Raw genomic sequence first — 27,724 nt, 5'->3', positions numbered from 1 at the left:
TTACTCTTAGTCTGCAGTCTGCATTTTACACTCAGTCTGTATTTTACCCCTGGTCCGCAGTCTGCAGTCTGCAGTCCGCAGTCTGCGTTTTACACTGACCGATAATACATTACTTCCTGGCCACTGTCTGTTTTCGGTCAGTATAAAACGCAGACTGCGGACTGCAGACTGCAGACTGCGGACCAGGGGTAAAATGCAGACTGAGTGTAAAATGCAGACTGCAGACTAAGAGTAAAACGCAGACCGGGGTAAAATGCAGACCGAGCATAAACTGTAGTCGCGGAAGGGTTTAAGGGCAAAAAAATCCCGCAAATACATGTAAACGAACACTTACTTGACGACATCTTCTCACAAATCCATTCAGGACTTTCTTCTCTAGAACGTTGTCGACGACCCAAAAACATATAATCGCAATCTTGAACCTTTTTTCCGTCCGAGAGACCTCACGCTTCAAGTTTAGACGCGAAGTTTTCGATATACGTGACCAGGGACCGGGAATTGTTACAACACCACGATGTTTACGCTTAAATGGAAGCTGCTGACCCAAAATACTGTACAGGAAGAATTATGCTGATAAAAAGGGAGTAAATCATTCCAACAACAAAGAAAGATGTTCTGCAGGAAATTTGGATGACCTTCTATGAAAGTATTGCAAATCAAGGTACACAGACTTAACCTGTTCGGATTTTCATTGAAACTTCTGGCGAATGTGCAATCCACTTCAACTAGGAAGCGAAGTGTGTAACTGATACCGGCTAGCTATTTCACCGATTTGGAGAAGAAGGAGCAAAAATGTTTAAAAAAGTCTACAGTCTTTATTCTGCATTTTACCCCAGTCTGCATTTTACTCTCAGTCTGCAGTCTGCATTTTACACTCAGTCTGCATTTTACCCCTGGTCCGCAGTCTGCAGTCTGCAGTCCGCAGTCTGCGTTTTACACTGACCGGTCTGTTTTTCGCAAACTCAATAAGCAGAGACGAGAAAAGTTGCAACTTCGAACGTTTAAGTTTAGTTTTGTTGCTCTTTTATGATTTAAACCACAGAATATACTGTGTAAACTTTGAAAACTTCTAGAGCTTTGCAAACTGTTTAAGGACATTGCTGGGCGCTTGAAATGTCACATTTGCGAATCATTTGATAATTATTACAAATTATATTTAGTGAAATAATATATGCAGTAAAAAGGTACATAAGGTTAACTCTGACATAACAATATTTTCAGTTATTTTACAGCCATATCGTTACATCAAGAGTTTCAATTTAACGATATAATTTTAGTGCTCCCTTGGCATATTGTTAAATTAGGGTGCCACTGTATGTTGACATTTTCTTTAGGATGGACATTCAAATCAAGGAGCCACAGTCAGTAGTGGTAACACAGAACCAGTGAAAACTGAATCAACCACAACAGAGGATGCCAACAAGGTAATATTAATAACAGCATGCAAAGAAAGTTGTGTCCGATAGCTAGTGGATTTTGCCATCGGGCTAGTGATTTTTGCTCTTAACTTGCCTGATGGGCTAGTGCTGTTTTTTGGGAAAATTCATATTACAGGATTGTGATCAATCCTGCTAATCAAAAAGGGTTTTGGGGCTGGTTGAAATGACTTGTGGGCTAGTTCATGATAGCTACAGCTTGCCCGAATGGCAGGCTGTAAAACTGACTTTCTTTGCACCCTGAATACAGTCAACTCTCTCTTAATGGTCACCTCTATAAGATGGACACCTCCCTAAAACGGACACCTAGAGTTGGTCCCTGCCTTTCTTTACTCCCTTTATTTGACTCTCTATAAGATGAACATCTCTCTAAGACGGACACTTACTGCCAGTCCCAAAGGTGTCTGTCTAAGAGGGAGTTGACTGTAATAGCTGTATTATATGTTAAACCCCTTCACGACAAACCTCAAAATGCACTGTTTAGTATACAGTTGAACCCCCACTGAGTGGTTACCCTTATGGTACAGGTAAGTAGTTTCTTAATGGAGGTTCATCATAAACTAACATAATGTGCAGCTGAAACATAAGACTGAAACATCTTTACTGGTCCATAATAAGTCGCCACCTTCTTTCATGGGCTTCATTTCCCTTCCATGTGGCCAAAAGGTGTATGCAAAGCTGCTCAATAGAGGTTTAATTTACTACCGTAAAATTCCGAAAATAAGCCCCTCCAAAAATAAGCACCCCAAACCGGTAACGCAAAAAACCCTCAGTTAACTCGCCCCTCCAAAAATGAGCCCCCTAGGGGCTTGTACTAAATATGGAAAATTGCCCTCAAATACAAAGTAAAACAAAGCAAAAGTGGTAAATTTAATTCCAACTATAAGGCTAGTCCAATTGATTTTGTACCGGAAATTTCCCTCCGTAGACAAGCCCCCCCCCCCCCCCCCCCGAATATAAGCCCCTCCAAAATAAGCCCCTCAAAAGGGCCTTTGAAAAATATAAGGCCCGGGGCTTATTTTCAGAATTTTACGGTATTCTCTCCTACAGTTATTTCCGGACTTTGATTACTGTTCGCTCAACAGAGGGAGGCCACTGAATAGGTGGCTTTATTGTATGGTTGGGGGTGGGGAGTTGGGGCATGAAAATCATTTGTATCAAGTAGGTTGATAAACTTATGTGGTCACTGTACCGGGATTTAAGTAGCTGACATTTAGTGTGCTGGGTTTTCTTCAGAGATAAACACCTAGTGGTGATATTTGATGCTGATCTACCACAAATATTTTTATTGTAGGCTCCTACAGAACCCAAAGCCAAACCAACTATGTTTCAAAGTGGGAAGACAACATTCTCAAAGACATCAAAAGTTTCACCTGTCCTTGTACCAAGTGGACCACCAATGAACAAGAGACAGCAAGAACTTCAAAAGCAGGTAAGTACAGTATAATAATAATAATAAAGAGACCTTCTTGGGGCGGGTGGGGGGGGGGGGGGGAGGGGGGGGTGTATGCCCCTAGTCTGAATTTCAAAAGCAGTAGCAGTAGTTTTACTTTTGTATTTGTGGTTTTCCTCGTCGTTGTCACAGATTCAACCCATCTTCATGTCGTTTGTTGTCATTTTGCCTGTCTTATGTTGCGGCTTCAAGGCCATACATGTTGCTTGTCAGAATTAGACCGTAACAGGGCCACAATAGTTTAACATCAATAGTAATATTTCTACAGGACCTGGTATCTATCGACAATGTTGTCATGGCAGCAGCTGAGTAGTTTAACCCTTTTAAGTCTCAAGAGTGACCAACATCAATTCTCTCCTAACAATATCAATACACAATTAAGAGAAATTGTAATGAGAACCAATAAAATGATCACCACAGGGAAAATGCTTTGATCTCCAATTTGATATCAAATTCTCTCCACTAATCTCAAAGCAACTGTATGAAGATCAGTCTGGAGAGTTTGTTTCTGGATACTGGGGCTTAAAGGGTTACAATCCTCAGGTCAGAGGGAAAAACAATGAATTATCACTGGGGATAAGTTCAACATAGATGAAAGTGTTTATGAATCTTTTTTGTATCATTTGTCTTATTTTTTTTTTAACAGGAGGCGATAAAAAAGAAACTGGAAATTCAGAAACATAAACAAGAACTACTCAATAAACAGATCAAGGAACAGAAGGTAAAAATTATGAATTTCATTACAGTTGTCTGTCTCACCACTTATCCCCTTCACATTTGTCGGATATTTCTTAGACCTGCTTGCAGCCCACTTTGTCTCTCTTAGAACTGTCAAATTTGTAGGGAGAAGAAACAAAAGACTTTTAACCAAAAAGGGAATAGGGCAAGACAAAAAAAGACAGATTGCTGACTCTTTTGGAGTAAACAAGCTCTCCATCGCTCAGTATGGGATTTTTTATAAATGTCCTATTGCATGACTTTACTTAACCCGTTAAGTCCCAATAGTGACTAACAGCAATTTTTTCCTAACAATTTCCATACACTGTCAAGAGATAAAGTTATGAGAATTAATAAAATGATCATCATAGAGAAAATTCCATGATCATTTATCAAATTCTCTCACCTAATTCTTAAAGAAGATGTATGGAGATCAGTTTAGAGAATTTGAATGTGGATATTGGGGCTTAAAGGGTTAAATTGAGGTCACCTATAGACAAAATTGACCAGTCACATTGAAAGTGAAAACATTTTATGTTTGAAAATTCATTTTTACTCTATGCTTAATACTTTGTTTCTGGTTTTCTTTGCCAGCTTTTAATCTCCAAACTTGAAAAGAAGAATCTTAGTGCTGCAGAGAAAGATATGATAGTGAAGGTATTATAATCCTCTTACTAAACAGGGTTCATACAGGTCATGGAAGACCTGGAAAGTCATGGAATTTAAATTATTGTTGGTTCTGGAAAGTGATGGGAAGTTAAAGTTAATTTTGTTAGATTAGTTACTGCAGAATGTTGAAGCAAGGAGAATGTAAGACTTCTGCCAGAGTTAAGATCAATAAGTTAAGCTTAGCCCAGTTTTAGAGACTTCTTAGGGATTACTATACTGCCGCCTTATGGACTTGCTATAATGTAGAGGACCCCAGAACACCGAAAACAATTTGCCTAAGATGTAACTACGCTTGCACTCTCACTAGCCATGTAACCTGCTGCTTTTAGCCTTTTCCATGTAGCCTTTCTTTTTCCAATCCTAATGTTGCTTCTATTTTTGATTTTTTGTATAATTATGTATATAATATTTTTATTATTATTATTTTTTTCTTGCAGAAGCTTACTAAATAAATAAATAAATGAAACTAGTCGCTGAACTGAGTTAGGTCAAAAATGTATTCCTAAACCAAGGGAAATCTTAAAAATATTTAAAGCGAAAGCTCAGCCTATTAGCTCATGGAAATCTTAAAAAAGGTCATCATGAAAAAGTCATGGAAAGTCGCGGAATTTGAAGAGCTTAAAAGAGTACGAACCCTGTAACAAAGCATTTTGTATTCATGTCACTTGTTACAACTTATGGTTCATATATTTTTGCTTTTTATTCCAGACGGTAAAATCTCTAAGTTCAAACATTGAAGCACTGAAGAAGGAAGTTGAGTTAGCAGCTATGGCAGCAAAATCCAAAGAAAGTCCCTCACAGGCCAGACAGATTGTAAGTACAAACTGTGTAATGATAAATGAATTATAATTAGTTACGAAGTCAACATAATTACCTTTGCTTGCTGTAGCTGACCATTTGTTTGTGTGGATAAATAGATAAACCTTGTGCACACCTACAGAATGGAACATTGAATGCCCATCCCCCTAAATCAAGGATGAAGCCAGGCAAGATACAAAAGACGTCATTTTCCCATAATTTCTTGATTTTTGGGGAGGGGGGTATAAATTTCCCATCTTTTTTGTCCAAGATTGACAGATACTATACCTTAAATTGACTGGGTTTGAATCGGCTGAAAAGCAAACTTTGTCACCTGAATAAGCATACAATAAGCAATTTTTGTAAAAGGAAAGCCTGCAAAATATCCAGGCTTTGTGAATGGGACTCAAACCCATGACCTCTGTTATACTGGTGTAGTACTGGTGTAAGCTAATAAGCGGACTGAGAGCTAGTCATTGAGATGGTTTGCTTTAAACCCACGAAAAGATAAGTGATGTATTAGAACTAACTGTTGTTACTTGACCTTCTTTTTTTTTAGGCCCAGAAAGCAATTCTTGACCAGGAGCTTGACCTGATAACACATCAGAATACTGGGGAAGACACAACAGAACTGAAGAAAAAAGTTGAAGAACTAAAGCAAGAGGTAGTTACTTGAGATACATTCAATCTGTCTAGTGCATCATTTTTAGCATTTTGATAGATGTGAGATATTATGTGCAAATTCTTTATCGTAACATTTTCTCACATCTGTATTAAATGAAATGATGAATATATGATTGAATTTCACATAGTTCAATGTTAATTTTGTTGATCAGCAATGTTTAAGCTTTTGTTCATCAACTTTTAAATAATGTATCATGGTACATGGCACGTTGAAATGGGCAATTAAACATGTTGAATGCTGATGAATGAGAATAGAATATAAAAATGGACTTTATTTTGGCAATTACACCCCAACAATGCTTGTACTTGTTAATCAAAGAATGTTTAAATTTGTTAAACCCAGTGTCTTCGGCTTTTAGTAGTTCACAGCAGGAATATATCTACAATACTTGTCAAAAATTTTGAAACACATGTGTGTGTTTCCCCTTCTCCAATTTTGATTTGGGTATTGCAGTTGTCTCAGTGCTCCAAAATATGCGTGGCTCAACATTGGGGAAGGGGAGGGGCACATTTGAGTGAGAACAAAAGTGCGAAGAGTGAATAAGAAATTTTAGAGAAAATTCAAGAGAAGCAGTGTCTGTTTCATTGATTTGTGAGGAGTATTTTAGTTACTGACCATGTACTGTTTTTAGGCAAAATCTCTTGGCTTGCTGGATCCACCCACAAAGGGACGAGGAAGAGGAGTTGTAAGAGGACGTGGCAGAGGAACACCAGTGAGAAGCAGACTACTTCCAAGAACAACACGGGTGTGGACAAGAGACAGTGCTTCATTGGACCATCGACCGAGGCGGATCAGTGTTGGAGAAATAACAACTGAACAGAAGGAAGATATTACAGAGCACTTTAAAGTAAGTACTATGATTTTTTTATGGCTACTTTTCAAAGCTGAAGTGAATCTATGTTGCTCAGGAGTATAGTTGTGTCTGGGGCAAGAAGGGCCCATCTCACAAACTTGTCCAAAAGATGGCCTTTAATTTACTTTCACGACTTGATCCTTTAAGGTTGCGGACTGTTGAAGTAATAATGTCAAACACAAAACACTATAAAGTGTTTCATGTGATGTTCAGGCCCCAAGAAGTGTTTTGAAAATGAGGCACAGCCAAGTTTTGAAAGACCCACTTTGAAGACTCTGGATATTGGATGAAACACAGAGCGGAATTTAATACAAAAATGTATAGCTTCTCTCACAAACAAGAAGTTTTGAGGAAATACAACAATCGTTTTGCGGTTGCTGTCAAAGTAGTGATTTCCTTGGTTGGTCTTTTTTGGAGAATCAAACTCATCTGTGGCCTTTGATTTACATTTGAATTTGTTAGATTTGATTTCTTCCTGTCCTAATTCTTTTATGTATTAAGACTGAGAATTTATAAAGCTGCAGCCAGTGAAAGTGTGATTTATTAGAATAAAGAAAGATGGGTAATTTACATGTGGCTGAATGTAATTTAGGCTAAGTTAGACACGGAACCATGGTGGCCATAGTTGGATGTACGGTGTCCTGGTTTATAGTTGCGATGAAATGCAAGAAGAATGTTACGATGGAGCGTTGGGCATCACTGTTTGTACATTAATAGCTGCCTTTTTGTTTTCTTCCTGTAGGAATTCGGTATTGTTGACAATGAAGAATATATTGATGATAAGGAAACTCTCAACTTGACTTTTAGGACAAGAAAAGAAGCCGAAATTGTAAGAATAATGGGCATTATCCATTTGGTCAATGTGTATTTCTAGTTTCTATCTGTCTTATGTCCAAGCCAATTCCTCCCTACCTCCTTTGTATGGGTTTACTTTGTATTGCATTAACTTATAGAGATCTTTGGATGATAGTACTGCAGTGGGGTACTTTGCATTGAGAAATCCATGTTTTGATTTTTTTTTTGTAGAGTTGTAGACTGTGAGTGGTCTCTAATTCGCCCCCAAACAGTTAACTTTAATAGTTGAGTTGTAATGTGTGAGTGGTGAGCAGCTACTCCCCTCTCCTAACATTCAGTCCCACACAAGGCCATTTTTTATCTCCCCTTTTTACTGGACAGATTAAGAAAGAGAGATTACTTGTAGTCCAGTTGGATTGGGAAATCCTTGAAAGGATTTGAAACATTATCGACCATACCCTACGACATCCCAAAATTTAGTTTTGAAGATTTGCGGTTATTAATCGATATTGTTTTATACTGTCACTGGCTTTTAAATCAGGGCTTTATACAAAAATTTTATTATTTTTAGGCCTTCAATAAAGGGAAGACATTCAAAGGCAGAGCCTTGAAGGTGTCTTGGTATCGACCTCCATTGACGCCTACATCACCTGCAACAGCAATACCAACTACACCTACGACTCCTACAGTGCTCAAGAAAGTAGAGGAAGAGTTAGGACTGGATATTGATGCTGAACTGGTAAGAACTCTGTGAAATATAAACGTTTTGTGTATGTGTTGTGGTGTCCTAAAAAGAGTTCCAAAGTGATAACGTTATAAAAATTAAAATTTGAAATTATGGGATTTGTCAGGATAGCCTGTAAGAACAACATGCAAGAGGCCTACTTGCCAAAAACTGGCATTGTGGGGCAAATTGTCTCTGAGGTATTAGCCCAGTTATGCTCTGATGACTCCATGCAAATCCTTCTAAATTTGACTTGGGTCATAACGTTATGACATGAGTCAAATTTATCTATTTGTAAAGACCATATCAATGCGCATGCCCACTCAATATCCCATCTTTTACTAATATGAATAGAGAGTAAGGCTTTCTTGTTAGGGAGCCTTTCAGAATTCTTTTGTTTTGCTGTTAGACAACGGTTTATTTCAGAACAATTAATTTTCCGTTTGTTTTTTAGGGAAAACATGAATTTGATGCGGATGCAGACGAAGCTTTGCTTCTTGGAGAAGATTTTGATGAAGAGGATGAAGAAGAAGATGAACGATCGTGGAAAAGATAGTTACAACTATTGTTTAAGTTGATACGGCAAAACTGCGTCGAAGGATTGTAAAATAATTGTCATGATTTAACTGTTTCAGACTCGTAACTAAAGTGAGCTTAACTTTCCGTAACATTGTAACATCAAGCGTTAACTTCAGTGGATTCCAATAGTCTTTGAAAGAGCAAGGTTTCTTGTGTCCATTTCTTGTAAAACACTCTGTCTTCGCTCTCCAAAGTCAAAGGCTAAGAGATGATACCCATCTCGATTTTTTATTGAAAGATACTTGTCTTTGACCTAGTTTAGGTTTTACTGTCTGTTATATTCATATTATAGTACTATAAGTTAAGTTGTAGTGAATACTTCTTTGTATTTTTGTGAAGGCCTGAGGAAGCAAAAAAAATGAAAGTGATGCTTAAAAAAGATATCAGTGGAAAAGAAAAGCAGAAAAATATTGAAAGTAAAAAAATGACTTCAGATTCACAATAAAAAATACTTCACATTTGAAAAGATTAAAGAAAACAACAACGACAACAACAACAAAAAAAACAAACCAAAAATCTTACAAAAGTCAATGACCAATTCTTGTCTATGGTCACATTGTGACTGGTGATTAGAAGAGCACTGGAAAAGTGCTTTTGCTGACTGGACGAAGAAAGTTGAAGGCTGAAGAAGTAGCAAGAGTTGGAAAACAGAAGCCAAGACGAAGATACAAGATTTGAATGCAGTAGGATGAAGTGTTCTAGAAGCAGTAACAACGCTCAGGACAAGTGAGGTGAGTATACTGTATACTTTATACATGGTAATTTAATATCTGTTCCAAATCTCCAATCAATGTCTCACGTTCCTCAAGTAGACAGTTGACTCCCATATAAAGGAAACTAGACTGTTTTAATTTTCAAACAACATTGCATAGAGTGAGGTGGAGAAATAGGAACACAGAAAACGGGCATGTACTATTAAAATACTAGACGCCACGTGGGCGTTCACGTACGTTTCGGTGACGTCTATGTTTTTGGCCCTTTTCGTTGCTGCCGCCGCTCAGCATTTCACGATTTTATATTTTGTTTGAGTGAACTATAGACATAACGTGAGATTCCCATGTAGCCCGGCCGCTAAATCTATATATTGTAATGATAATCCAAGGCTACGATAAAAGATCACCAGGTTTCTTTCTTTCTTGTTACAGTTACAGCTGAGAAACTGAACACAATTTTCTCGTGAAAATGTCTGATTTCGTCTCCATTTCGATAAAACTTGCGTCCATTACGTTTTTTATATGCGAGTCCGCTTATACAAACTCCCGGTTAATTACGGACTCTATTAGCCGGGCTCCACTGTATTGCCTTTATCTAGGGTGAATAGTATACAACTATCCCCCGAAGGGGAGGTGAATAGTGGTAGATAGGGATACATCTAGCGCTGTTCACCGACCCTGAGAGAATAGCTATTTTAGTATTTACCAAATTAGATGGACAAAAATGAAAAAAAGTAACTTTTTAAAATTAAAAACGTCACTTAGTAGGAGCTTTGAGCACAATTTACAACATTTCGGGGATTTTGTCAGGGGCATTTTTACGATTTTGTTGCAAATTCAGCATGAAAATAATTTTCTACCTACCAGTAAACACTGACAGTCCAAAGTTCGTCGCTTTCTTGGTATTTGTTTGTACGACTTCTTCATTTTCACTCAAATTTCGTCTTTCGAACATGTCTCGAAACGAGACGCCATCTTGGCTCCGGTCGCAAACCAGTCAATAGCCAAGGATATTCTGCGTTACGGGAGCCAATCAAAACGCGCGAAAATTGCTTTTCACTGATTCGGTAAATACTAACACCAAATATAGCCTTAAGTGTTTGACTTATCCTTTAGCATCTCTTGTGTGATATACAAGAAGTTTATTTTAACATTTCCCAATAGGGGTTTTCAATGTCGATTTACACTCAGTTACAAAGAGCAGTAAAACCTGGCTAATTGAAAAACTACTAAAACAAGTATTTAAAAATACCGTTGCAATACTGCTTTTTATGCCGACTCGTTTCTGCGACCTCTCCAATGGATAATAATATTAATCTAAAAATCAGCAAGTTTCAGAAAACGCAGTGACAAGAATAAACGTTGCAGCGCTCCTGGGGCCCGTTTCTCTCTAAAGTCCCGATAACTTTCCGGGCCCGAAAACAAACATTCAAATCGAAATACAAAGAATAAGAGCGCGGGTCCCGGCTAGCAAAATTTTTCCTCACAAGCACATAACCCCGAACGGGGTTATATGCTTCTGGTTTCATTAACTGATAATTTTATCATGTTAGATGCAAAACTATTGAAAGTTCTATCTTGCATGTAAACAACAGCTTTACGGGCCCGTTAATTATCGGGATTTTCGAGAAACGGGCCCCAAGTCATTTACTGGCCAGTTATTTGTTTAGCTGCTAATAGATATGATTTACCAAATTTTTGCGCTTAATACCTCCCGTTTATTTTATAACTTGTCATTATTTTCGTGTCGATTTTTCCGCCTAAATACTTTGCCAAATAAAGAACGCCGTGATGACAATTTTTTCTGCACGGCACATAATTCATTTAAGCTGCTCATCGTATCTGCGTGATCACCAAGCAGATTAGTTCGCATGTCTAATGCTTTTTGCAAAGATTTCAATGCTCCTTTCAAGTCTCCCATTACATGTTGCACAACACCAAGCTCATGGTAGCTTCTGGCAGTGTCTTCGTGATCACCAAGCGACTTTGATCTCATGTTCGCTGCTTTTTGTAACGAGTCCAAAGCTTTTTTAAGGTCTTCCATTTCACGCTGTACTAAACCAAGGTTGTGGTAGCTGGACGCCGTGTCTTCGTAATCGCCAAGCAGATATGATTGCATACATGCTGCTTTTTGAAAAGAGCCCAAAGCTCCCTCGTGGTCCCCCACCAATTCCTGTGCAATACCGAGGCTGTGGTAGTTACGTGCCGTGTTTATGTGATCCTTGCGGAAATTAAAATTTATATCTGCGGCTTTCTGTAGTGCCTCGACAGCTGACTTTCTATCACCCATAATACAATGGAGAATGCCTTGCTCATACAAACTGTCGGCTGTATTAGGGAAATCTCCTAAAAGTACGTTCCTCAATCGCAAGCTTTCCTGTACAGACTCCAAGGCGCTTTTCTGGTCTTTCACTTTCTTCTGCACTACACCAAGCTCAAAAAAGCTGGAAGCTGTGTCCTTGTGATCACCAAGCACCCTTGCTCTCATGTTTGCTGCTTTTTGTAAAGAGTCCAAAGCTCCTTTAAGGTCTCCCATGTCTCGCTGCACTAATCCAAGCTTGTGGTAGTTGTACGCCGTGTGTTCGTGATCACCAAGTAGATGTGATTGCATACATAATGCTTTTCGTAAAGAGTCCAAAGCTCCCTCGTGGTCCTGTATCTCCTTCTGTGCAATACCAAGGCTCAAGTAACTAAGTGCCGTGTTTATGTGATCTCTGCGCAGATTGAAATTCAGTTCTGCTGCTTTCTGAAGTGCCTCAACAGCAGACGTAAAATCACCCATGGCAAAAAGAATAGTGCCTTGCTCATAAAAGTGGTCGGCTGTATTGGAATGACCTCCTGAAAGTTGCTGTCTTAGCTGTAAATGCACTTTTAAAGACTCTAATGCTCCTGTCAGGTTCCCCGCTACTCGCTGATTTCTAGCCAGCCGGAGGAAGCAGCTCGCCGTTTCTTCGTTAACACCGTCCAAATGAAGTCTCATGTATGCTTCGTATTGTAAACCGCCCATGTATCCTTCATGGTATTTTTTGCTGCACACCTCCGTCGTTGGAACGTTGTAGTAGCTGGGTTGTTGCAGGTTTGCTACGTCTTTTGCCTTTTGGAATGCTTTAACGAGTGTATCATTATCCCCCATAACTTTATAGGCAACTCCTCTATGATAAAAGCTAACCGCTCTATTAGGATTATGTCCTAGAAGTTCCTTTCTTATTTGTGAGCCTAATCTTGCAGATTTCTTTGCTTCTTTCAAGTTTCCTCCTTCACGCTGCACTCTACTAAGCCAGAAGAAGCTTTCCGCTGTGTGACATTCTCTGGCAGACCGCAACATTTGTTTATCACCCAAATTTCCCCTCCTCTTTGCTTCTTCCACCGCCGTTTCATAAAGGCGCTCAAGTAACATTTGTTCTTCATGCAATGCAACACTGAGAAATGATTTTGCTTCAGACAACAACTCTACAACTTTGCTGTAGATTCTGTCTATTCGTGGTCCACTTGAGAGGGACGAAATAATGCTGCTTCGACGATCAAGGAAATCTCTAAAGGCGTCGCCGTAACGTTCTTTCAGAAAATGTTCATTAGCAACTTTACAGCGAGAAATGTAATAGTCGTAGAATTGAATTTGTGAATTCCGAAACACAGCTTCAACTGCCTGATCATTTTTTGTTTCTTCCTGAATGAAGGACCGGAATAGTGAATGGACTGTAAAATGGCTGAAATTTTCTACACAGTCTATTAGGGACTTTCGCTCTAAAGATCGAATTATTTGTTTGGTCTGAACCTCTGATTTTTTATTCAATATGGCTTGAGCTTCCTCTACTCCAAACCGTTCAGGAAAAACAGAAAGCGAAACAAATGTGTCTCTTTCGCGAACCATGAGCCTTTTGAAAGATGTGTTAATTACAGATTTTATCCGAAAACCATCTGGAAGGTACTCATGGTCCAAAACTTCAACCAGAGTTGAATTATTCAGTTCTTGTAAAAGCACGTCAATGGAGATACTTTCTTCCTTAATGATGCTGCACAGCAGTCGCATGGACATAGGAACGTTACCACATTCCCTCACAATGCAATTGTAGTCATCATCCGATGCATCTGGTAGCAGCAGCCGTACTAGATCTTCTGACGAAATTTTATCCAGTACATTAATTTTCTCTGAGTACATGGGTAGCTTGTGCTTTAGGTAGTCTAGACTTTCGCGAGTGGTTAAGAGAAGCTTGATTTGTTTGCAGTGAGTGAGGATCTCATCAATAAATTGGAGCACGTGTTCTTTTCGTTTGGTATCTCCAGATTCCAGTAAATCATCTGCGTTGTCGAATATCAAGACAAACGGATTCTGAACTTGCTGTAAACATTGGATACTGAAGTGAGACGATGAAATATGGCCGACCTGTTTATCGTCTGCGAACATACTGAGCAGCTTTGACACTAAATCTTCCTTACTTTCCATTCCACGAACGGATACAAAGTAAGCTGGAATATTCTTCTCTTGTAAGTGATGCGCTACTCTGATGGCCACTGATGTTTTTCCAAATCCGGGTGGACCCCAGACATTAACCAGTCTAGTAACTTCATCTGTTAAATGGTCTTCTACTGCTTTACATTCTTTGTCGCGGCCAACAAAGTTTGGTATTTCATCAGGTATAGAAGAGTCGGGTACAAATACATCTTAGAGAGAAAATACAGGCAAGTGTTAATGCGGCGAATGATCATTCCTTTAATTTGCAATTAATGATAAAGTGAAAAAGATAGTATTTTACATAACAGCGCCAGGTTGATCGTTCTGATAATGATAAATTACTAGTGGCTACCATCGTCAGATTTTGCTGAAAAATCTATTCTAAGGTTAACGAAGAAGAATGCTAAACTCTCGGGCCGTAATTTGCGGTTTTTCTAAGTTAACTTAAAAAGGCGAGTTCTTCTTGGAATTCTCAGGCCACTTAAGGTATGACTACCTAATTAATTTTAGTAAGAATCAGTGATCCTGAAACGTGAACCACAAATTTGGCTCAACGAAAAACACATGTGACACGTGATTTCAAATTACACATGACATTGCTTCGTCAATGACGTCACAAAACATGTTTTTCTAGGCGAATTTTTCAGAACCATTTTATTGGTCTTTAAAATGTACCTAAATTAACTTGTTACTCTTTTATTATCCTTTACCCATTTAAGAGTAAATATTTTGATCGTTAATTCTCAATTACCAGTCATGTGACGAAAATTTGAGCTTCTAAAATGCCCCAAATTGCTATGGCTATTAACTTAAGTAATGATCCGGGTAAGGTGTATAGCAATTTCTTTTGTTATGCGGCAACGGTGCTTTCCCCACATAGGAATGTTCTCATTTTTACACAGAGAATGCATAAACTAAACCTACATGAAGGCCGTTTACGCAATAAAATGCATTTACACTCCACTTTGAAAGGGTGTTTTTTTGTGTTAAAAGATTTTGACCAATCACAAGAGTTGAAAACAATAGCCAAGAAAAGTTTACAATTTTACATGTTCCCCACATAGAATTTCTTTGTTATTCAAACTGAGACCAGATTTTGTTATATGGAAGATGGTTGGAAAGTAAGGATGAATATATGTACTGCTTTATGAAGTTTTGTTAACTTTTGCTGTTTAAGCCAATCAGAAGTAAGTACAGACAATAGAAAAGTTAGCACCTTTTTTGCATTCCAAAATGTTCGTTGCCGTTGTTGCTATCGTTCTTATCTGGACCGTTTCTTAAGCTACATTTGTAGTGTAATTTTACTGAGAATCATTAGGGAACTTAAGAACCACGACGAAGTTCACGACGACGACGTCTGTTGACTGGGAAAGGACTGGTACGAGAACGTCAGTTTCGGCGTGAAAAAAGATGCAGTCGACCGGTAGGTCGACGACGACGACACTGAATGTAAACAAACATGTAGACTGTGATGTTCGTTCGCAACAAAGTTTTTTCGCAAAGGCGTCTTTTAAGACGATGCAAGATCTTATTTTATAAGCCGTACGTCTACTTTCATTGACGATGAAGAATTTTTCGTGTTGTCTGACCTTTTCGAATGGAAAAATCTCTGCTTTCCGTACGAAGGTTATTCAACTTTCAACCTGAATGACATGACCGAGTCTGAGCGTCTGTCAGAGTTTAGATTTGGAAAAAAGAGACATTCCGATGCGATGGCTGTTTTCCATATGAACTTCATTTCCTCTATATTAAAGATATATGATTTGCCCGACCTAAATACGTACAAATAAATTTGTCACTTACGGGTTCGCGCGCTCGGCCTGCACAGCTCAGTGTTGTCTTCGAAGTAAACACAATTCATCAGTCAAATTTTCAATCAACATCGCTTTTTAGGAGAAAAAAGAAAGGATACCTGGATTTACGAGGTGAAAAAATACAAAGCCCTTGAAAAATCGCCTAAAAACAGGGAGTTATACCTGTCGGACCCGAAATGGGGTTCCTGTGGTGCGTGTGTGACGTAAGCCGAACCGGTCAGGACCGGTTTTGGCACTAGAACACGAGGAGAAAGAGAGCGAGCGATCTTGTGAGTACGAGCGAGTTTATCAAACGAGAAACGAATAAATTTTGTTGAAATCATCGCAACAAAAGGTGGCGACCCTGCCAGGACACCTGTGATTCGAGAAAGTAACAGCGAGCGGCGAGAAGTGAGCGACGAGAGGAATTTTACATGTAAACACAGCGAAGAAACACCGAAGTCAACAACATGAGCGCCGAAGGCGAAATCAAAACAATGCAGGAGAAGATTCAAGGTAAACTGAAAATGCTTGAATTTACAGCGGGAGATGCAGCGAAAGTAATCGAGACCGGAGACCTGAAGACAATTGAGAGGCATGGAAGCGCATTGGAGCACGTTATTGACAAAACACATCAGCTCAAATTGGAAGTTCAGGAGTTGCGTATTGAAAGTGGGAATGACCCTGTAGAGGTCAGACTTTGGACCGAAACTTTAGAAAGCCAAATCAGTAAATTTGAGGGAATTCTTAAAGAAGTGGAATATGTAGCTGCCGGTATTAGATCAATCGAAGAGGAAAAACGCGAGGGAGAGAAACGGAAACGGAATTTGGAGGAAAAGATCCAGCTTGAAAAGGCTAAACACGAAGCGCGAGCGAGTCTTGAGAAAACGGCGAAGGCATCCACGGAGGAATCTGGGAATTTGAGCAGTGTCGGAGCGAAATTGCCAAAACTGGAGATAACTAAATTTCAAGGGACTTTCCTGGATTGGATGAGGTTTTGGAATCAATTCGAAACTGAAATCGACAAGGCTAAACTAACTCAAGTTGCTAAGTTTTCTTACCTGAAGGAGTTACTAGTATCCAGTGTCCGCGCGTCCATTGACGGACTCCCTTTCACGACGGAGGGTTACGAAAGGGCCAAAGCTATATTGAAAACCAAGTATGGTAAACCCAGTGAGGTAGCAAACGCACATATGCAATGCATAATTGGATTATCCACAGTTCATGGTGGACACCCAGCAAAAATCCATGATTTCTACGAGAAGCTAACAAGTCACATACAAGTGCTAGAGACCATGGGCAAGGTTAACGAAATAGGAGGGTTTGTGCGTGCGACGCTTGATAAATTACCTGGAATCAGAGCGGATCTGGTACGTCTAGACGATAACTGGCAAGAGTGGGGATTTGCAGAGCTAATCGAATCCCTGAGGAAGTGGTGTGACCGTAACCCTATTGTCAGCGAAAACCTTAAACCTGAACCGCCAAAGCCTGACCTGCGAAGTCGTTATCCTCCGAACCGTGACCCGCGAAATCGCTTCCAAGCAAGGAAAAATCCTGCTTACCAGACCAAAGATGAGAGTGCGAAGGTGGGGCGTAACTGCATCTATTGTAATGGCGAGGATCACAGCTCCACCCAGTGCAAGAAAGTCCCTGGCTTGCACCAGCGCAGGCAGATCTTGAGTGACAAGAAACTATGCTTCGACTGTACAGGAACAAGACATCAAGCACGGGAGTGCCACAGCAAGTACACTTGTCAACATTGCGGTGGCAGACATCACACGTCTATTTGTGACAGGCTGCCTAGCAACAGTCAAATGATGTTGGCAACTGGTGAGGGTTCTGTTATTTATCCGGTGGTAGTGGTGTTCGTCGATGGGATCAAATGCAGAGCATTACTAGACACAGGTGCGGGTAGTTCTTATGCGTCAGCGGCTCTGATTGAACGGCTTAACAAGCGACCAACTCATATCGAACATAGACAGATTGACATGATGCTTTGCTCAACAGTTCAAAAGGTACAAGGGTATTCAGTAACGGTTAAAAGTGTTGATGGGAAGTTTGAGATGATGACGAAGATCAATAAGGTGGACAAGGGTGTTCTACTCACAGTCCCAAATCCGAATTATGGAGAACTGATCAGCAAGTATCGTCACCTGCAGGGAGTGGTCATGGATGACGATGACAAGAAGAGTGAGTTACCCATTCATGTAATACTCGGCGCCAGCGAGTACTCAAGGATCAAAACTGAGACGAAACCTAGAATTGGTCAGCCGTCTGAGCCCATTGCTGAGTTCACTATGCTGGGGTGGACGATGATGTCCACAGGGAGAGAAGCCGCGCTATCCAACGTTTATTTGACGAAAACATCGGCAGCGGACTACGAACAACTCTGCTCTTTAGATGTTTTAGGACTCGCAGATAGACCAGAAGCAGACCAGCAAAACGTGTTTGCCGAATTCTCTGAGCAACTGAACCGAAGTGACGAAGGTTGGTACGAATCGGGTTTGCTATGGAAGCCGGGTCACGATCACCTGCAATCGAACGAACGCGGAAGTATCAGGAGACTACAAGGTCTAGTGAGGAAGTTGCAGAGAGAGCCTGGTCTGATAGACAAGTACGATGAGATCATCCAAGAGCAACTCACTGAAGGGATAGTTGAGAGAGTTGTAGACGAGCCAAACGAGAGAGTATTTTACATCCCTCACAAACCTGTGAAAAAGGAAACTGCCGTGACCACAAAACTCAGAATTGTATTTGACGCATCGGCTAAGCCAAGTGAAGATAGTCCGTCGTTAAACGAGTGCTTAGAAACGGGGCCTCCCTTGCAGAATCTGTTGTGGAACGTTCTTGTGCGAAATCGCCTAAAGCCAGTAGCCTTAGCAGCTGACATCAAACAAGCCTTCTTACAAGTACGCATAAGACCTGAAGACCGGGATGCACTACGTTTCCACTGGCTCAAGAACAAGGACCCTTCAGTTATTGAAGCCTTGAGATTCACGCGAGCGCTCTTCGGGTTGGTCCAGTCGCCATTCTTGTTGGCGGGAACACTAAAGTTGCACTTGCAAAGCCTAAGAGAGAAATACCCAGTGGAGGTAGACGAGATCTTGAGGAGTCTATACGTTGATGACGTCATCACGGGGGGCAACACCAAAGAAGAGGTTCAGGACCTGAAGAAGACGATCATATCAGTGTTTGGGGATGCTAAGTTTACCATGCACAAGTGGAACTCCAACGAGCCTCAGCTAGAGAGTGAGAATGTTGTTCCGGTGCACGAGCCTCAGCTAGACGGTGAGAATGGGGTGCCTGTTGATGAACAGCAGAGTTACGCAAAGCAACAGTTGGGAGTTAAGGAAGGTGAATCCAAGATATTAGGTTTGCCGTGGAACAAGAGAGAGGACACAATTGCAGTGACTTTCCCTGAGGAACCTGTTGATAACACTAAGAGAGGAATGCTACGATTCTTAGCTGCGGTGTACGACCCGCTTGGTGTAGCGTCGCCCACAACATTAGTGGGAAAGCTTCTATACCGCGAAGTATGCGACAGTCGACTACCGTGGGATGAGAAACTGTCAGACAGAATTGGACAAGAGTGGCTGAAGTTTGTGAGGAGCCTCCCCAACAAGGTTGAAGTACTGCGGAGCATACCAAGGTTCAAGGAGCCGATCGAAGGAGTCCAGTTGCATGTATTCGGTGACACAAGTGGAGTTGGTACATCAGCGGCCGTCTATGCAGTGATTACGCAAGCCTCCGGGGTGAGCAAGGGCTTAATAGCAGCAAAGTCAAGATTATCAAAGAAGAATCTTACAATTCCAAGATTGGAACTTGTGTCCGCTCACATGGCCGCTAACCTGGTGGAGAACGTGAGAGTCGCACTTGAAGGATATCCAATCAAGTCAGTCCATGGGTGGAGTGACAGTACTGTCGCACTCCACTGGATCAAGGGGGGAGGTACTTACAAACAGTTTGTGGCCAACAGAGTCCGCAAGATCAACGACAAAGATTACATTGAATGGAGACATGTCGACTCCAAACACAACCCAGCCGACATAGGAAGCAGAGGCTGCAAGGCAGATCAGCTGTGTAATGTGTGGTTGCCGGGACCACAATGGTTGTCCAAGCCAGAGGAGTGGCCGGGAGACGTAGTGACAGAGCCTAACAAAGAAACGGAAGCAGAAGCTAAGCTTACTAAGGAGGTGTTTGCAGTGGCAGTGGAGGCGAGGGACGACTTCGATGAAGTGCTGGAAAGGCATACCTTCTGGCGAACGATCAGAATCAGTGCATGGGTCATGAGATTCCTTCAAAATTGCCGGAGCAAGAAGTGGAACCGAGTAAGCGGACCCTTGACAACAGCTGAGACGGAGATACAGGTCAAGTGGTGGATAAGGCGGGAGCAGCAGAGACACAGTGTAACAGACAAGTTTCTGGAAGACCAAGAAAGGCTCAACCTTCAGAAGAATGACCAAGGAATCTATGTGTGCAGAGGAAGAATTCAAGGACATTATCCGGTGTATTTGCCACCCAGGGTAGTCTTATCAGAAAAAATGGTGCAAGACGCCCACATCTTGACGCTACACGGGGGAGTCGGCCTAACGATGGCGCATGTGAGACGAGTATTGGATTCCCCGTCTCCGGCAACTGGCGAAGAACGTGGTTAACCACTGCTATGGGTGTAAGAAGTTCCATGTGACAAAGCTCCAAAATCCACCGCCTGGAAACTTACCAGTGGATCGTACAGAGGGGACATTTCCGTTCCAAGTAGTAGGGGTGGACTACGCCGGGCCCATAACTTACAAGATTTCGAAGAAGAAAGAAGGCAAGGCATACATTTTACTGTTCGCATGCAGTCTAACGAGAGCGGTCCATTTAGAGTTACTAACTGACCAGACCACTGCTGGTTTCATCAGGTGTTTGAAACATTTCATTGCGAGACGGGGGAGGCCTACGAAGATTTATTCGGACAATAGAAGAAGTTTTGTGGCTGCATCCAGGTGGCTCAAGAGTGTTATGAGGGAGGAGAAATTGCAAGACTATCTGGCCCACCACAACATCCTTTGGCAGTTTAACCTCGCCAGAGCCCCATGGTGGGGGGGTCAATTTGAACGGTTGGTTGGAGTTGTGAAACAGTCATTTTACAAATCTATGGGACGAGCGTACCTGACATTCGGAGAGCTTGAAGAAGTTGTGCTTGAGGTGGAGGTGGCCGTCAATAACCGCCCGTTATCCTATGTTGAAGATGATGTTGAACTTCCGGTGCTAACGCCAAACGTCATGATGCACGGGCTACCTAACCTCCTGCCAGAGGAGGATGCAGAGTCAGTGGAGGATGTGGAGCTACGTAAGAGGACAAGATACCTCCGTCGCTGCAAGGACATTCTGTGGTCAAGGTGGACTACAGAATACATCAGAAGTTTGAGGGAGAGACACAATCTCAAACACAAGACCAAGGTGCTGACACTGAAAGTTGGAGATGTGGTGCTAATTCAGAGTGAGGAGCGCAACCGTGGAAAGTGGAACATTGGAGTTGTAGTGAAACTCATCAAGGGGCGTGACGGCGTCGTCCGAGCAGCGAGGTTGAGAGCGGGGAAGTCCTACTTGGAGCGAGCAATCCAACAGCTATGTCCAATGGAGCTGTCGTGCGACGTACGGGACACACAGTTGAGAAATTCGGTGCAGCTTAATCCTCGAGCCAGAGAGTTCGCCCCTAGGCGGGCTGCTGTAGCTGCGGCGAAGCGGATCAGAGAGATTGCAGAGCAAGAGAACAAGTGAACAGACCCAGGGACAAGTGGGGTCATGAACTGTTAGAACTGTTAAATCTGTTAGAACTGTTAAATCTGTTAGAACTGTTAAGCCCATGGAGCTGTATGTTCGATTCGCTCCTCTTGCGAGAACTGATTCAGTGACTTGCGGAGTCACGAACTATTAGAACTCTTTAAAACTGTTGCTGTTATATAAGCATGGAGCTGTGTGATTATATTTGCTCCACTTGCGTGTATCAAATAGGGGGAGAGTGTCGGACCCGAAATGGGGTTCCTGTGGTGCGTGTGTGACGTAAGCCGAACCGGTCAGGACCGGTTTTGGCACTAGAACACGAGGAGAAAGAGAGCGAGCGATCTTGTGAGTACGAGCGAGTTTATCAAACGAGAAACGAATAAATTTTGTTGAAATCATCGCAACATACCTGCCGAAGCTTGTGGATTGCAGGACGACGTGAGTCTACTGTGTTTGGCGTCGTCGACGACACCACGACGACGAAATTTGTTAACCGCGCTTGCGCAGTGCACGGTATCTCACTTTCGGTCGTCGTCGACAAAGTCGTCGTCGTGGTTCTTAAGTTCCCTATTAATAGAAGCAAACCGTTCTACAGAACATTTTATCAAAATATGCATATTTAATAAGATAGTCATGCCTTAAGTGGCCTAAGTGTGCAAACCTGTTCTGTTTTTTCTGGATACTGTTGAGTATGTTATGTTTGGAAGCATGCGTAGTAGAGTGCTACAACACAACCAATTCGTTTCCACTTCTGCAGTTATTTTTACATGTATATGAAAGGGAATATATGCGTGCAAAACTAGCCAAGTAGTTTCCTTCACGAAGCTGAAGATCATGTGGATCATTACGAATCCAAGTCAGCTATTTTTTCGCATACTGATAGAAACAAGCACTGCTACTCTTACCTTTTGTGATTCCCGCCTGCACTGCTTGTTTTACGTCAGCTAGTTCCAACCCTACATGTTCAACTTTTGCCATAATATCTGAACCGACGTTTTTCAATTGAGTTTTAACAGCTGTAACTTCCTTTTCTACATCTGACCTGACCTCTTCCACTTTCGTACGCACATCTCTTGCCGTAGTTATCACATCTGACGCGACTTCTTCCACTTTCTTTTCCACATGTTACTGCAGTTGTTACGTCTGACCCGACTTCTTCCATTTTATTCTGCATATCTGTTACTGCCGTTTTCATATCTGACGCGACTTCTTCCATTTTCTTTTCCACATCTGTTACTGCTGTTGTAACGTCTGACCCCACTTCTTCCACTTTATTCTGCATATCTGTTACTGTCGTTTTCATATCTGACGCGACTTCTTCCACTTTCTTTTCCACATCTGTTACTGCAGTTGTTACGTCTGACCCTACTTCTTCCACTTTATTCTGTACTTCCGTTACTGCCATTTTAACGTCGGACGCGACTTCTTCCACTTTTAACTGCACCTCTGTTGCTGCCGTTTTTACATCTGATCCAACAGTTTTAATTTGAGACTCGATCTGGACGAGGTGATCACTGATTTGCTTGAACTTGACGGCAGCATCCTTTTCTTTCTTTAACTCTTCCTCTAACTCTTGAAGCCTGGAAGTAGGAAAGTCTTCTTCTTTAAGCTTCCCGATCTCATCAATCCTTGTTGTGTCTTGTCCAAGTGCAGAAAATACATCTCTTGCCAGCTGTAGGTAATGATCAAAAGTTGTCTTGTCAATCTTTTGGGTGCTTGTCTGGTGAAAGAGTGTGTTGCGTAGCAGACGGAGCTGGTCCAACGATAACGCAAACGTCTCGGTCTGGTTTCCAGAAGGGCTTGAAATGACAGGGTGAAATGTTCCACTCGGTAAACGACGCGGCTTCACGTACAGTTTGTCTAAAGTAGCCAAGACTCCACTCCCGTCAGGCATGGCAAAACTTTGAGCATAGAGAGTGGCTTCAAACAGCGCTGTGCAGTCCCACTCATGATATGATTTACTGGTTAGAACATATTTTGTCTTTCCACCCTCCTTACAGAGAAACATGTTTCGAACCACAGGTGAGTCGTCCCATTTTTGAAAGCCCGGTGTTGGAGCGACTTGATTGTCCCACAAGTGAACAAAAACATGGCGGAGGACGAGTGGAAATTCATCAAGTACGACAGATGAGAACTTGAAAAAGTTCAGTTGCTCCAACGCGAATGTAGCCATTGTGGGGATAATAACCTTTAATACAGTATCATATGTTAGAAGGTAAGATACCAAACCGTCTTCGAACAATCAACCATTGTAAAGGGAGATTATCTGCAAAGATACAGAGAGTAAAATAAAATCTTTGGAAAATAATTACTTATAACTTTTGCTAACAACACATTTACATATTCTACATATTAAAATATGTAAATGTGTTTTTAGTAATTATTATTTAAGTAATTATTTAAGTTTAACCCAGGATTAAGCCAAATGTTAAACAAGGTTTTCTTGTCTAAGAACATGTAACTCGAGCTTACAAAATACTGTTGTGTCTTTACTTCAAAAAAAAGAGAAATAATAACACAAAATGTTTCTCTAAGCAATGCATTGGAAGGTAAATACAAAAAGTGGAAAAAAGTTTTAGGGCCTGGATTAGCGCTAATTGGCCTTTCAGGAACCCGGCCCAGACTTGTAAACAAAGCTTTACCGTAAACGAATTATGCAACTTTTAATAGCAATTAGAAATTGAAGTGTCAATTTATCAAGCTATTCCATTTATTCACAACCACTTTAATACCCTGCTTCTAATACACCGTTAAACCACTGCAAGGCTGGCTTTACATTTACACGGAATGTTTATCATGACATTGACCACCATCTCACCTCCCATGTGCTGCAGTGAGAATTTACAGGCATTCAATTGATTAAAACAAGTTGGTTTAATCTTAAAGTGTGACGAAAGTAGTAAAGGAGGGATGAAATTAATCTTTTTTTTGAAGTGGGATCTCATTAGTGTGAATTGGAAAACATAAACAGCGATTATGTCATAGCCGACGTTTGTCGTTGTCTCTTGAATGAAGTGTGGGGAATGTCAATGAGATAAGATTATGTGCTATTCAAGAGGCCCTGACTGTAAATATCGAGAATCCTCCGACAGTTGCAAAATTTCATAATTTATTTTATTCTACCTAAAAGACCCTTTTGGTGAACTATTTTCAAAAATGGAAATAAAAAGTTCCATCGCGCTTTGCTTTTTCCGAAAAATCCAAAAGTTCAAATTACGCTGAGGCGGCCCCCCACCCACCGGAAAAACAATGAAAAATTCTGCAACTTCGCTAACTCCGTACGCGACAACGCGTTGAATTCTCGGTTTGCTATTTTGGATATTGGTAAAAAAAAACCCTTTGTCTTTTACAAAATGTAAACTTCATGTAATTTTGTCAAGTTTAGGACAACATAAAAACCCGTTGAAATAACCCACTTTCAATCTTTTGGGTTGAGGTGGAATAAAGGCCAACTTTAAAGGCCTATAAAATCCTAGTATATAAATTTACGTGTCATATTGTACATCAGGTGAAAGCTTTATCCTCGTAGGTCATTATCTATAAAACGCAAAAACTAGCGCATCCAGTTTGAAAAGAGTTCGGGCTATTTTGACCAAACCTTCAATGCAAATTGCTGAGCGGATGTCACGCAAGAGGTCACGGCCAATCCTTCAGTTTGCAAATAATGCATCTTTTTTCTCTTCTGATTGAAAATGTCAGCAAAGAGCGCCTTGAAGTACTTCAATAACCTTTCATTATATTTAACGATCATACAAGCACGCCTCATATCATGTTATTAATCTTAGATCTTTAACGAAGATAACGGTCGTCGATCGCGTTGATGCCGTAGTCCAATAAATTGACATAAAATTTGATTCACATACACAACGAAGGGTATTACAAAGTTGAAGAGAATAGGGTAGATGGTTGTTACTCTTGTTTTAGAATAACGCGATTTAATCCCAGGAGCTCCCTATCTTACTCAATTTTTCACAGAAGATGACGAAAAGGTCAACAAAACAGACTGACAAAACAAATGATCAATGAAGATGTGTGTCCTTGCAGTTCTTGCTTACCGTAATTCGTTCATAAATGATAAAGTCAATCACTCAAATATTTTTATTGCCTGTAGAAAAAAAAAGAAAAAAAAAAGAAACCAATCAAGAGTGAAAAAAAAACTTACGACCTTTTTCACCAAAAAACCGCATTCCAAAACGAATGTCACGCAAAAGAGTTGCACATTCCATGACATTCTGACAACATTATTCTCTCGTTGTTGTAAGGTTCTTTCTTTTTTTCAACGCTTTCAGCAGGATTTTTGGTTTGAGAATTCTCTTTTAACCATGAACAACGCTGTTACGAAAAGGCACTAGTACCATGCATTGCGTCGAGTAGAATATTACAACTATGTCAAATGTGATTTGTGTTATAACGTCATGTGACGTAACCGTCATACGGAGTTGGCTGGAGAACAGCCAGATGGATGTTCAGTTCCAACGGAGACTACAGGATATATTTAAGTCCTCTACAGCTAAAGGGGACTGTGGAATTAGTAGCAGTGAGTCAACTTTCTTCTTATCGACCATCGAAACCCTTTCTTCTATTTGGGCATGGTAGTAAACCCCTTTCAAAGTATACCCGGGTACATCGGCTCTGGGATACCCGAGACGAAGGACTTTTTTGAAAATTTTGGATAACCCGGACACAAAACAAGCGACGGAAGTGATCAAAAAGAATTGCTATCAATCGATCATACTTGTCACTTGAAAAACCGAAATGCCCCGAAATACATATTCATGACAAAAGGATATTGAAGATAAAATTGTTTTGATCACTGACAGATATCGGTATTGGGTTTTGCGTAAAAACTCAGAATAGAGGCGTAGAAAGAAGGTAGCTTAGCGTACGTGGCCGTACCCTTCCCCCAGGGGAAAAAAAGAAAAAGGCGGAGGGTACAGCTTCACCTTGGCAAAGGGTAGGCTCAAGCGAGTTATTCTTTTCGAGCGGTGAGTGATGCGAGCCATGAAAGAGCGCTAAACCGGAGCGCCCGCACCCCAGTCATTTCGCGTTTCTCTTTCTGGTGCCCCTCGCCTCTCTCCTCCGCAGAGGCTCCCGCTTGGTTTTTCAGTAATAATAGCAATAATTAAAAAGAAAAAAATGGTAATAGTGTTGTGAACGTTCGTTCCATCGTCTCTCGCCCGCCTTTCTTGCCTCTAGGACACAAACATGCTTCTGCGGAGGAGACATGCGAGTGAGCACCAGAAAGAGACGCGAGATGGCCGGAACGGGGGGGCCCTAGCCTGCCACTTACGCGCTCTGTCTTGGCTCGCGTGCGTTGCTCTCCGCTCGAAGAGGTAGCTTGCTCGATGCTATCCCATCCTATTGCTTGGAAATGATCTGGGGGTGGGTAGAAAACGACCACATCAGCCCTAAGTCAATTATCAATGAATCTGATCAAATTCTTCATTTTCTTCAAAACCCCACCTAAAGTAAAAGAGGAAGACCCCGACAAAATCCCCTTCAAATCGCTGGAAGCTCGCATGAAATGGGACTCTCGACTGAAGCAAAAGCAAGATACGACAAGGTATACAATTAACAAGGCGAATAGAAACAATTCGCATGTTGCCAGGGTCCCTGCCTCCAGTTCCGTAAAACGGGCTGTAAGATATATCTTTGGAGCCTTTATTCTCACCAATTTTATCACAGTTTATCTTTATGTTAAAAAAGACCGTTTACAAAGGCACAAACACAATTTACATGTTGTCACACATACATCAAGTTAATTGCTGCTTTTTAGAAGCGCGTGTTCGTTTTTTTCGGTGTTTTTTAATATTATTATTACAAGACGAAGACCCGCAAAACGTTCGTAGCGGGCGGCGAGGAAAGGAGAAATGGCTGTCATTCAGATTCATTGATAATTGGAGATCGTACACGTATCAAGCAGTTTAGAGCTGAGTACAAGTGACTTTGACTTTTACTTTCGGTGGGGTCTTGTAGAAAATCGGAAAGCCTGGTCAAATTCATTGACCAATACTAGGATCCTTTTTTTCTTGTACGTCTCGGATCGAGATAGCTATTTCGAGATGTTTTCAGGACCGGATTTTGAGGAGAGTTACCGGAACATCTGGTCCTTGCTGTTCTGTAGACAAATCCGTACTCTTTTGGTTACGTCACGTGAAGTTATATTATCACGCAAATCAAATTTGACATGTTTGTAATAATTTACTCGACGCGATGGTACAAGTGCCTTATGGTAACTGTTTTTCATGGTTAAAAAAGAATTCTCAAGCGTTGAGAGAAGAAAGAAC

At 41.1% G+C, this 27,724-nt stretch overlaps 4 protein-coding genes across 4 annotated transcripts in view; 3 read left to right on the top strand and 1 right to left on the bottom strand.

Moving 5' to 3' along the window:
- LOC140949149 (uncharacterized) overlaps positions 1 to 27,724 on the bottom strand; it is a 93,816-nt gene that overhangs the window by 11,166 nt on the left and 54,926 nt on the right. The window lies entirely within an intron of this gene.
- LOC140947327 (zinc finger protein swm-like) lies at positions 1,121 to 8,778 on the top strand. Its single transcript, XM_073396393.1, has 10 exons — positions 1,121 to 1,424; positions 2,731 to 2,868; positions 3,536 to 3,610; positions 4,201 to 4,263; positions 4,984 to 5,088; positions 5,633 to 5,737; positions 6,390 to 6,605; positions 7,354 to 7,440; positions 7,978 to 8,145; positions 8,585 to 8,778. Exons 2-10 carry the CDS (start codon positions 2,761 to 2,763, stop codon positions 8,684 to 8,686), a joined length of 1,029 nt encoding a protein of 342 aa, XP_073252494.1. The 5' UTR covers positions 1,121 to 1,424; positions 2,731 to 2,760; the 3' UTR covers positions 8,687 to 8,778.
- LOC140949148 (uncharacterized) lies at positions 16,139 to 20,323 on the top strand. The gene has a single exon (XM_073398379.1). It carries the CDS (start codon positions 16,139 to 16,141, stop codon positions 20,321 to 20,323), a length of 4,185 nt encoding a protein of 1,394 aa, XP_073254480.1.
- LOC140949147 (uncharacterized) lies at positions 20,673 to 21,434 on the top strand. The gene has a single exon (XM_073398378.1). The coding sequence runs from the start codon at positions 20,673 to 20,675 to the stop codon at positions 21,432 to 21,434; it is 762 nt and encodes a 253-aa protein (XP_073254479.1).

This window comes from Porites lutea, chromosome 9 (genome assembly GCF_958299795.1).
Source record: "Porites lutea chromosome 9, jaPorLute2.1, whole genome shotgun sequence".
Classification (NCBI taxonomy): Eukaryota; Metazoa; Cnidaria; class Anthozoa; order Scleractinia; family Poritidae; genus Porites; species Porites lutea.
This window is presented reverse-complemented; position numbering and strand designations above follow the sequence as displayed.